We start from the raw sequence: 12265 nt of genomic DNA, 5'->3' as shown, positions 1-12265 counted from the left end.
ACACCACCTGTAGGTTTTTAAGTTTGTAGAGAACTATCTAAATGTCTATACATTCTCAAAAGTATTTGGATAAGTTTCATATTATGTTTTGATGAAACACACTTTATAGTTTCTTTTTTCAAGTCAGGAGTTCAGTTGTAATTGAAACCATTCTTTTCAAGTCCGAATAGGATTAACTGCATTTAAACCTGTGTACCATATTTAAGGTGCTAAAAAATGTTTTGAATTGGGAAAATAACTTTTACATTTCTTTGTACATAAAAAATAATCCACACCCCAAAGGTGAAACAATTTTGAGTGAAGTGCATGTAGAGTCACAGAAAAGAGCCTCTGCAGGAAGTAGAGAGGAACATTTATTGTAGAAATCAGTCCAGACTCAAAAGTGCCACAAGGAACATTACCAAACATAACTTAACAGTAAAACAAGGAAGACAGAAGTTTCCTGGAACATTTCCAACTAACAAAGGCTAATATTGTCAACATTTGTACAACTAAAACAGTAATAGTCATAATTATAAGTAATAAAACACTCGCCTAAAACACACTTTTTGATTGTTTTTGCACTGCATCTCTTTCTAAACTGTTTCTATATCGCTGTTTTTCTCACTTTCTGCAGTTAAAACAAACTATGATGAATATCTCTGCTTAGTAAACATAAAATCACTGAACTTAACAGCAATACTTTTTTTTATACATAAAATCAACTGCTTAATACCTCGAAAGAATACAAAAGTCACCTTTTGACAATGGTTAACTCAACTCAGGAACTGAATAAGTGCATATGAACAGTCCTCTATTTTGATGCTGATGTGAGTGCCTTCAGAGTTATGATGCACATGTTTGCTTTTTTGTCTTTAAATCCAAACAGATAGTCAACAAGTCGCTCACAAATCTCTCACGTGATTGTCAGACATTTATAATCAGACGTTATTTATCTTCAACTCTTAAGCTAAATGAAAACAATTCAGGAATGTTTTTCCATGAAATCAAATAACATGAACTGGAGAAGACAAGTCGAAAAAAACCTGACAGCTGCTTGTGAAGCACCCCAGTGTGACGATCCTTGTTAACTAGCTCACCTCACAGTAGCAAGGAGCGATGATGAAGTGTAGATTGGATTGTCTCCCACAACGTCAATATCCTCGTCTCCTTCCTCTTCCTCAACCTCTGAGCACTCTGTCCAGCTGAAGAGCACGGGATCAGGGGCGGGACTGGAACCGCCGATCACATCGACGTCCTCGTCATCCTCCCAGCTTCCTGTCGACGTCAGACTGAACTCCGTTGCTGAAAGTGAAGTGGGTGAAAGTGAAAGCTTTGCATCGACACAATGAGTCTGAGGTGAAGTGTCCGAGTCTTCAGGTTCTCCGTCCACAGCAATCATGTCATCCCCACTGCTCTCCATCTCACAGTCAGTTTCTCTGATGTTGATTTCACCCCTCTTTGTTTCATCTTGTCTTGGTAAGCACTCTCCTGCAATGGGAACAGTCTCTACAGAGACTATGTCCCTCCTCTCTCTGGGTGCTGGTCCGGAGACACAGTCTGCAGATTTACAGCTCAGTGCGCATGTTTCAGAGGTCGGCTGTGCTGTCTGCTCAAAGCAGACCCTCTTAGGCACAGAGGATTCCTCACCCGTCTCCTCTGGCTCGGTGTGTCTCTTCTCTCCCCTCCTTGTTTCTTCCTCTACCTCTTCCTGATGCTGGACTGTTATTTCTTCTTCACGTGTCTCTGGATTTCTCTGTAGTTGTTCATCCATTACACAGGGCTCCATAGGCTGTGGCTCAACAGGTAGTGATGAACTCTCTGTAGAAAATAATAATTAGACACAGATCATGTCGGTGCAAGGCATGACAGACAGCGTCTAAACACACACTTACTCCACGCCAAACAGATGTAATAATACTTTCTTAGTCAGGTCAGAATGGTTGCAATAGTGGAAACCACGTCCATATTTAAATATTATGCGTGAAACTAGCTCTATGTAAATTAAATCTAAATATGTATTGCACCGCAGAAAGAGTCTTTATATGTTTTACTCTCCAGACTCAGAGAAATATGAATCAAAATGATGAAATCAAACAATTTCTTTAATATTTATAAGTATGTTCAAACTAGATGTGTACAACAATATAACATGTAGAAAATATGTATATACTTTTAAATGTGCATCATCGTATTCATTTCCAATTGTTTGTGGATGTTTTTATCACCCTGGATGGTGATCTCTTACCATTAGATAAACTGTCTCTTCCGGGGCCTGCTGATGATGGTCGCTTAGTTTGAAGTGGCTCCACAAGAAAGGGTGCACTGTCCTGAAAAACAAATGAATCGTATTCAATCATAAAGACACATTTACAAACAAGAGTTTACAGCAATGCTACCAACTCACTTACTTATGTAGTGTACTTATGCCAAGCTTTTAGCTAAATGCTAACAGGACACAATGACAATGCTAACAGGCTGATGTGAAGCAGGTGTACAAATCACCGTGTTCACCATGGAATGTATTTGAAGGTATTTGGATGAAAATCTAATTTATTTGACATAGTAAAGTTTTTACCTGAAGGCATTAGTTAGAAAGAGTTAGCAGGCTTTATTATCTCAGAGAGTTTTGTTAACATTTTCATTTGAAATAAAATGCAGTAAACATATAAACGTTTCTCCTAACACTCACTGTTTGCAGACGGCGCTGTGTTTCGCCCCCAGTATCTTGAGAGTATTAAATTACATTTGATATTACTGCTAGCAGACAGGGTGTCACCAAATCAACCAGGATGGAAATCATGAGGATTAGCACCACAATAACAGATGTTTAAAAGACACATTTGGAGATTGAAAAAATATCAATGCTCACCATATTTGCCTTTCTTAAGCGGCTCCTGATTGGGTAAGTCTTTGTGCTCCATGCAATCGGCGGAGCTGCTTCCCGGACGCTGTCCCGTGGCTGTGTCACCGATGATAAACTGCGCTTTGTTTTGGCAGATTTCTGAAAAATACATTCACACACAAAAAGAGTTGATACATTTGATTTCACACTCTGTGGCTGTAACAACCCAGTTTCTTCCTCACATGTATATGTATCAGACTGTGCTGTACTGGTGACAGCAGAGATCAGCAGAGATCATCAGAAGCATTATCAGAGTGGAGTTAGCAAAGTTTTCCACCTTGACTTCCTTGCAGCTGCGCTCCATCACTTTGTCCGACAGCCGGCCGCTCCTCTCCAGTTTCAACCCAGGCGTATGAAGCAGCTTCACGTCTCTCTGGTCCAAAATCTTTGTGGTTTTTGTTTCACTGGATGACACCGGCTTCCTCACCCTCACCCTCTTTCTGTCCAATGAGAGCATATACGGCTTTATTCTTTTCCTTTTCCTTTTTCTTATTTTGTCTGGTGCCGTTGATCCCTCTGTGTGTTCAGGTGGAGCGGCACTGCGAGCAGAAGACAGTGAACGCCTCAGAGGTGTTTCAGCCTCGTCACTCGGTTGCCTGGCAGGAGGAGGTGTATTCTTTCTCTGAGCGGTGTTAGCCTCTTCACAGGCGGAGCAGCTGTCAATGTTGTGCTCAAAGGACTGAAGTAAGGTGTTCAGCGTCTCGTTCACCTCCCCCTCCCCCTCCCCCTGCTGCTGCAGAATGGGGGTCCCAGGGTTTGCTACGCTGGGGCTGCCCCCTCCTCTCGCGACAACAACAACCCGTGGGTACCCATTGGAGCCTGATTTGTTTTGTGTCACAGTATTTCCACAGGAGGCCACGTCGCTGCTGCGGGTTGGAGGAGGAGGCTGAGGAGCACCGTTGTTTTTAAAAATATCGAGGTCGTTCATCACTTCCTCCAGCAGACGTTCAATGTGTTCGGGCTGTTCCTCGTGAGGGGGAACACGCGGGGGCCTCCCTCTCCTCGGCCGCCCAACGGGAAGACCGTTCTGTTGGGAAAAGAATGTATCAATTGAAAAACAATAAAAAGTACTAATGCACGAGGTCTTGAAATGTGTCATAAAGTGCTTTTAGATTTCTACAGTGAGTATACAATAAGTTTGATATCTGAGTTGTTTTCCTCTTCGAGCTAAATGATTGGTCAGAACTCAAGGGACATCTTGATTAACCAATGACACTGACAAAGATGTGGAGGGCTGTATTTAAAAAAGTAGTTATTTTTCACACTTTCTATGTTATTTATGTTTACCAAAAAAAATGTGATTCCTTGGTCATTTATCAGGATTTTATTTTTTTATTAAAAAAAAACATTACAGATTTTAAACGAACCTCCTGATTAATTTCTATTACAAATCTAAATATAGTATTTCAAGGTGTAAAATGCTCTCAAACTGACACTGGAGACTGACTTAACTGACAGGTCCTTGTTTTCATATTCAATTTAAGTTGTTATGTTAAATAACTTTTTGTATTAAACTTGTGTTTATAAGTATGTATTTTATGCCCCTTGTAGCACTTTGGGATTGCTTTTAGTAATGAAAGGTGCTTAACAAATCAAATGTATTTTTTATTATTATTATTAATGTTATGATTTGATTGTGTTAGAATAGGACAGCGTTACGTCTGTACTCACCGGGTTAACCTCCTGCGTTGTTCTCTTCCTCCCATGCTGCGTTTGACCTCCTCTCTCCCCTTTGTATGGCAGCACGTCTCCCACCCCCCACACTTTGCCGGGCCCTCTTTTCTTCGTTGACTTCAGGAGCTCTCTGGGCTTCAGGAACAGCTTCTTGCCTGCAGCCCCTCCGCCCTGTCCCGTCCTGGGCGTCCCCCCCCAGACCCTCTGCAGGAATAGCTTCTGCAGCCTGCTCACCCCCACCTCCTGCACATCCACCATCTGCGTCAACCCTCCTCTCCCCCTCCCTCCTGTTCCTGCTCGTGATCTCCTGGCTCTCCTCTCTCCTGCCCCCCCTCTCCTGGCACCTCCCTCTCCTGTGCCCCGCCTCCTTCTTGCTCGCCCCCTGCCGACGCCCTCCTCCTTGTCCGGGTTTAGGAAGTCATCAAACTGCTCCAGATTCTGGTCCTCCCATTCGTTAGCTGCTGCTTCTCTGGCTGCCTCCTGGGGGGCGGCCCACCAGCTCTGAAGCCCAGCAGCCCAGGGGGGCCCTTGGCTGGAAAAAGGAAGAAGAGTCTGGGGGACAAAGGTGTGCTGAGGTGCCAAAATAGACATGAACCCAGCTGCTGAGGTGGATTCCTGCATGGAGTCCATGAGGGCATATGATGGTTGTTGTGTTGGGTTTTCATTAGGTGGGTAGACAAGGGATATGGGAACGTAGGGAATTTGAGGTGGAACAAAATGGGAGGTGGTCTGTCCTAAACTCTGAAAAGCGGCTACATCAATGGTCTCAAGGGGGGCTGCTGGTTGATAAGCGGGAACCAATTGCTCTTGCATCTCCTCTGTTTGAGTCCATGAGTCTTTTCTACCATCTGACAGTGTGTCTTTCCAAAGAAAGGTGCTCCCATCCCTCACCTCTCTCCTCCACCTGCCCCCTCTCCCTTCATCCTCCTCAGGCATCAGCGGCTCCGTCTGTACCCCTGCCTCGGTGTGCCCCCCGTCTCCTTTCACACTGCCTCTCTCAAGTTGTCTTTTTGTGACCTCCACCAGCCCGTGGATGCCAAGCTTGGCCGCAGCAGAGATAGCTTCCTGCTTCTCCTTCTCCCCCTCGCCTGCCATCTCCCCACAGTACAGCAGTCGGACCATGTGGAGCAGGGTGCAGGCGCTTAGAGCCCGAAACTCCAGGAGACGGCTCTGTCCTGCAGGGGGCTGTGGCGCGGAGGACAGAGTGGAGGAGAAGTGGGGGCTGAGAGCGGACAGGACACAGCTGTGAGCCGGCACTGAAACACCTGCAGGAAAGGACAGGTGTCAGTAATGATAATAGCTTCCACAACTACATAAAACCATATGAGATGGTCTATCTGCAAACCTTCTATGTGCTGATTAAAAGAAGACACTATAAAGGTAACAGTGTTTTTGTGAGTGTTTTTATACCTTCTGTCTTGAGCAGGGTGTCACAGAACTGGCTGCACTGTTGCTGTCTCTGCAGCTCGGCGAGGAGGAGGGCTTCAAACTCCGGCTTCTGGTAGCACCACATCTCCCTATCTACGTCTGAATAAAATAGTAGCCTAAGCAATACAAACATCATCAGTCCATATTTATTCATTATGACAACATACATTACACTGACAGTCCTTTTTGATCATTACTCGTTGTTGTAATGATCTGATCTATTATGACTATCAATTCTGTGATAATCCAGAATATTAGTTGTTTTTTATTTCTTTGTAATTTTCTTCTTTTTGTCTTGCTGAATTTCTATAAAAAACAGACACACGTCACACACACTCATCCCCCCTCTCACACACCCCCTTCAAAATAAAAGCCCTATAGATATCTTTACAGGAAGCGGGATGTTTTTTCAAATTAAAAGCCTAGAATATTACTGTTTTCAAACAAGAAGCTTACATTACTCAGCTCTGGACATTGAGGGTATATATTTTTTATATTTTGTCTATGTTTAAACCTTTATTTTCAATATTAAGTTGCATCGCTATTTTCCTACTCACTTTCAAGTTGTCCAACAGTCATTGCATTTGAGCTTTAACAATTTTGATTAAAACAATTTCACTTTTCTGCATTTTTCCACTAAGTTCAGCAACACACTTACTTGGTTTCTGTATCCAAAAGCAGCTACAGACACCATTCAACCAATACAATATTAAACTTTTTCTGAATTTCTAACTAAGTTCAGCAACACATTTGCGCAGCTTGCAGCATTCACACGCATTTTCAGCATTCTGCATTTTCTAGTTGACTGATTTTGCACATTTAGTTCAACATTGCATTTTAAAATAACTTTAACAGCTTGAATTTCACACATTAATTAAAATTCTCCTTTTCCCCCCAAACAATGTGTATTTTTCACAGTCGTGCATTTTAGAGGTTGTTCTGCAGACATGCAGGTTAGCATCACGGCTGACAGCTAGCAGCCAGCTAAGCTAACTGTGTGCCAACTAGTCAATGCAGATCACCTGTTAGTTAACATGTCATGCACATTACATTGTCTCTAACCAAAGTTCTGAGAACAACCTGAGCACTTTGCACTACTTTCTGGCACTAAAGATGTAAACGTGCACACATGTCGGATTCACTTACCGTATCAATGCTCTTTAAAAATTATCTCCGACGTCAAATATTAACTAATGTTCGTCTAAAATATCGATGTATCAGAGTGAGATTAACAAACATTATATTGTTTAGTGTTTTTTTTTCTTTTTTGGGGAGGTCTATACGGGTCAGCGTGGTCATCAAAGTGCACTGTCGTGTGTCGCTCCGCCACCAGGGGGCGGAAGTGTCAGAGAGTACAGAGACACAACATTAAACACAAGATGATTCACTTCTAGTCCTTCCATGTTCGCATAAAAGCGTTAGCATTTTTGCATTTCTGTGATCAGTGACAATATTATTTTAACGGCAGGGGCTGTACTTCAGTAACATGACTCAAGTACTGCAGGTTCAGTTTCATGGAACTGTACTTTTTTATGTTCTTCTTGTTTTATATTTTTCTAGAGTAACCATTGTTGCTGTACTGTTTTGACTAATTTATTTTTAACCACCTTACATTACCTACACTTGTATTAGCACACACTGTTAGTAGTTCTTGTGTTAGGAAACTTAACTGCTCTGTTTTTTTAAACAAATGTTGTTATTGTCTCTTATAAGCAAGTAGGCCTATGTCCATTTCATGCTGCTTTATTCTTATACTACACTACAATTTAAAGGCTAATGTTTTTGTAATGCTCCACAATATTTGTTAACCTTCAGTTACTTTACATTTTGAATCCAATATATAAATCGACTAATAATAAATGATGATAAAATGTTACGATATAAGTCAAGCTAATAGCTCCAAAACAGAAGCTATTGTGGGTTATCCCCCATAACCTACATTACCTTTTCTGGCCAAAACATACCCCTCTCCACAGCAGTTACCAACCTGGTTGTAAGATTTGACAGACATCTGACCTTTGACACCCACATCAAACACCTGTGCAAAACCTCCTTCTACCACCTCAGGAACATTGCAAAACTCCGTCCCACACTCTCCCTGTCAGATGGTAGACTGAAAAACCATTAAACATTATCCTGGGTTAAATGTTACCAACCAGCTATTATTTTTGGGACAACAATTGTAATGACCACCCTTGGACACCCTGTCCCTAAATAAACAAATTAACAAGGTGTTATTTTTATCCAGCTATATGTCGGCCTGTCAACCCCCTCCTCCCTGTTGGGGCATTCGTGTAAACCAGAGACTGTGGTGTAAACATATATGATGAAACAGTGTCAAAGGCATCTTAACAAGTTTTACAATATGTACATTAGTTTATCAAACAGCTTAGTTTGCAGGAAACACAATCCTCAGTCCTTGCATATCAAATGATTGGTCGTACTTTTTACAATACTACGGCTTCCACAGATGAATTATTTTAATGGATTTTTTGTCAAAGCACTTAAGATATTCATTGCTATCAGGATGTTAAGAGCATTCCATGGAATATAAGAAAAAGTGTATCTGGAGCCGGTTTCTCAAACTTACCTACCCCACCTTTCATTTAAGTATTGATTAATCTGCCTCTTTTAAGATTAAACGATTAACAGCTTGGTCTAGAAAATATATCGGAAAATAATGAAAAATAAATAATAATGCTTTGTTTTTTTATTCCAAAATCTATAAATATGCAGTTTAATATGACATTTAACAAAAAAGCAGGAAATGTTCACATTTGAGACTAAAAACAGCATTTCTGCATGAAAAATTACTTTAAACGACTCACTGATTATCAAAAACAGTTGGCAATTATATATACTTTTGTTGAGCAGTTTTAGTCACATCCAGTTAGTATCTTTGAATATCTTTACTGTACGTATTTCCCTCCAAGCCAAGGTGGCGCGATAGTGACATTAGTCTGTATCTTTGAAAGATTCACGTGTCCACCACAGACTGCTTAAACCTCATTAACTTTCCTCAAGCAGCAACACTGACAGAAAAACAGGCCAAACATGATGCACCTGGTGCTTTACTGGACCGATCAGGCAGCTGCAGTTTCTAATTAAAAAATACTTCACAAAGGAATTACAGAGACAGATAGTTTGCAGCAATGTGGACTTTGTCTCTGTTGAAAGGGTCATTATATTATCATTGCCCAACATCACAAGGAGAAAGGACCAAGTAGTTCTGGGGTAAATAGGACAAGTAGGTTAACATTAAAAACAACCTACAAAGTACAACTAATTAAAAAAAATAGTCTATACACTGCCTTCCAGTATTTCACTTGGATTTCATTTGCCTTTGATCCACCTTCATTTTATTTTCATTTGTACTATTCCTAACCTTTTTTTAATACACCATTTCGTTTTTGTATATACCAAACTGCTTTATTCTGAAACTCTGTCTTATTTTGCTACCTTTGTAAATCACTTTATAATGTAGATTTGTAAAAGTTGTCCAAAAATAGATTGTTTATAATTGTTCATAAACATAGTCAAAGTTTCAGTCTGTGTGCTTCATTAGAACTGAGACCTGCAATCCTAGGAGAGTCTTTGGTGCTCATGTCCACAAAGAAATACAAAATGTCCTCCAGTTTTTGAGTTCACATTGTCTCGTTGTCTCTGTGACTTTCAAAGAGGACTTGCTCGAAGGACGAGGAAGGGACCGGACTGAAAAACTTGGTTGGTTTTGGAGGGTTCTGTTTGTATGGAGCGGGCCGGGGCCATCGCTCGTTGAACTTCACAAAGAACAGAGGGTCCTTGAAGGGCCCGCCAAAGATGATGGCCTGCATCAGGTAGACGAGGGCCACGACCATGAAGCTGATGAGGAAGAAGGGGATGAAGGGCCTGAGGTGGTCCCAGGCCACCATGACCCCGTAGCCCAGGCCCCCCAGCTGGGTCTGCTTCCCTGTGTGAGAGGTGTGGCGAGAGGAGTCCGGGGCCAGGGTACGATCGGGGGACTCGCCATCCGAGTTTGAAGAGGACGGACTGGGGACATCGAGGGACCCCATGAGTTACAAGTCAATACTGAGCAGTTCCTTTGCTCGTACACTGAGATCTTTGAAATTGATGTCCTGCACACATCAGGTGTTAGGCCTCACATAATCTCCAGTGGAGGGGTTTCCCGAAAGCAGACTCTGGTTCCTCCGATGAATCTGGTGCTACATTCCTCCCGACAAAATGATTCCTCTGTGAACATAAGATAAAATCCTATTTGTCTTTTCCATCCCACAGTTTTACTCGAAAGATCTGGTGAGCTGGAGTTGAATGTTGCTGCTTCTTAGCTCGCCTGAGAGAGAAATCGAGAGTAAATGCAGAACAGCGGGGGAACCCTAAATAGATATGACACCTAATGACAGAGCGAGGGAGGGAGAGAGAGAGGGAGGGATTGGGGGGGGGGGGGGGTTTGCTGGGTTTGGTCATCTGAAATTTAAGGAAGGTGCGTGCATGAGTGTGTGTTACTTACCAACATTACACACATTCAATGACTAACACTGATATTTGCACACACAGCTGTGGTTAAGGAACTAAAGGACGAAACCATTAATGTTGCTCTGCAGTTTACTGCAGCTCATACTACACTGTGGCAGGTGCATCTAGGACATAACCTATAGACTTAACACATCTTATCAGGGCCAGAGCGCCGGTTTTAGATTTACTGGGTTCATGAGTCCCAGCAATGAGGGGACTTGCCTCTATACTATTTTTATTTAGCCTATATAGAAATATATTTCCCAACATCAATGGGGAAAACATTCTTAACAATGCAAGAAATAACACAATTTTCGAGGTACACTGTATAGGCCGAGTGTGAAACCTAAAGGATATGTTGAAATGTTTGACTTAAAGCAATACTCACATGCCCACATGCACTCTACATTTCAGGAGATATTTGTTATTGTTCCTAATATCCAAACTTTATGTGAAGAAAACATATAAATGATTGGGTTGTATGATCTACTTGTTGCAGCTCAGCAATCCATTTTCTGTGAACACAAAACATATTCTCAAATATCATCTTATACATCCAGAATAGAAAAGAAAATGTGTCCATTGTATCAAGTGTTAAAAGGTGTCAAGTGAAGAAAGTAATGAATGCTTGGTCATATTTTTGAACTTCTCTTCTCGTTATTTGAAAAAAGAGGGACAAAGGGAATACATGTTTATATTCCTCAAAGCTAATTGAAGGGCAACGACATTGATTGACCCAGCCCTGAATCTTTGTTTCCAAACATTTTTGTAAAACCAAATCCTTCCTTTCGAAATGGATCAAAATCAGAAACAGAAAAGTCAGAAACAAATCTTGAAATATATGTGAAGTCTCATTATAAAGCATATATAGAGTCATGGATTAAATACTTTCATAACTCAGAAAATAATGTGCATAATAATTGATCAAATGTAAGTTTGTCTTCTGGATCAGCTTCTCAAAGACCTTCAATGGTTATAATTGCAGAATATAAAAAAGCACCTGTTGGTAAAACCACGAGGACATGGGGATGACCCACAGATTATTAGCTTCTTTCTGAGTCTGAGACACACACACACACACACACACACACACACACACACACACACACACACACACACACACACACACACACACACACACACACACACACACACACACACACACACACACACACACACACACACACACACACACACACACACACACACACACACACACACACACACACACACACACACACACCTCGTGATCTAGCAGCTGCTTCTCAATCTTGGTGGGATGAATTTCACATGTGTTGCATAACTGGAATCAGCAAGACACTTTCACATCGTGGTACAACCCTCGCGTGTTTCTGCAACATGTCATGACCCTCGAAAACACGCACACAAACACAAACTCTTCCCTGCCAGCATGTGAAACCATAGACAACAGCAAAGCCGAGAACATCGACACTAACAGTTCTTAAACTGTGCTGCGGTGTTGGAAAGTTAATTGGCTTTACGCAGACATGAACATGACAGTTAGATTAATGTGTTAGTGAGTTAAAAAAAAGATGTGATGACAGAAAATATTTCACTACAGATAACATCTTCACAATTAGAGCATCCTTAATGGAGCAAATTGGTGTTAGAAGATGAATATCTCATAGTGTCAGGTTTGTGAGTTAACAAGAGTGAGGGGATATGATTACCTTCCTCTTTTATTAGACACGTTTATCACAGCAGTCCTTCCTCACCACACAGCCACATAAATCACACGGTGCAAAA

General features: G+C 41.5%; 1 protein-coding gene across 1 annotated transcript; it reads right to left on the bottom strand.

Moving 5' to 3' along the window:
* Positions 1-367: 367 nt before the first annotated feature.
* Positions 368-7272, bottom strand: LOC117555749. The gene is made up of 7 exons (XM_034230713.1): positions 7133-7272; positions 5969-6102; positions 4556-5823; positions 3162-3911; positions 2852-2983; positions 2228-2309; positions 368-1800 (listed from the first exon to the last, which is right to left on the bottom strand). Exons 2-7 carry the CDS (start codon positions 6069-6071, stop codon positions 1076-1078), a joined length of 3060 nt encoding a protein of 1019 aa, XP_034086604.1. The 5' UTR covers positions 6072-6102; positions 7133-7272; the 3' UTR covers positions 368-1075.
* Positions 7273-12265: the final 4993 nt, after the last annotated feature.

The sequence above is a fragment of the Gymnodraco acuticeps genome, unplaced genomic scaffold, assembly GCF_902827175.1.
Source record: "Gymnodraco acuticeps unplaced genomic scaffold, fGymAcu1.1, whole genome shotgun sequence".
In the NCBI taxonomy this organism is placed as follows: Eukaryota; Metazoa; Chordata; class Actinopteri; order Perciformes; family Bathydraconidae; genus Gymnodraco; species Gymnodraco acuticeps.
The sequence above is the reverse complement of the archived record's forward strand: the minus strand, read 5'-3'. Positions and strand labels throughout refer to the sequence as shown.

Excerpts from the sequence above, each read along its gene's own strand:
- LOC117555749 (XM_034230713.1), bottom strand. The coding sequence starts at position 6,071 with ATGTGGTGCTACCAGAAGCCGGAGTTTGAAGCCCTCCTCCTCGCCGAG. Across the intron at positions 2,310-2,851 it reads GCTTAAGAAAGGCAAATATG|GACAGTGCACCCTTTCTTGT; the intron begins GTGAGCATTGAT and ends TTTGTTTTTCAG. Across the intron at positions 1,801-2,227 it reads AAGAGACAGTTTATCTAATG|AGAGTTCATCACTACCTGTT; the intron begins GTAAGAGATCAC and ends TATTTTCTACAG.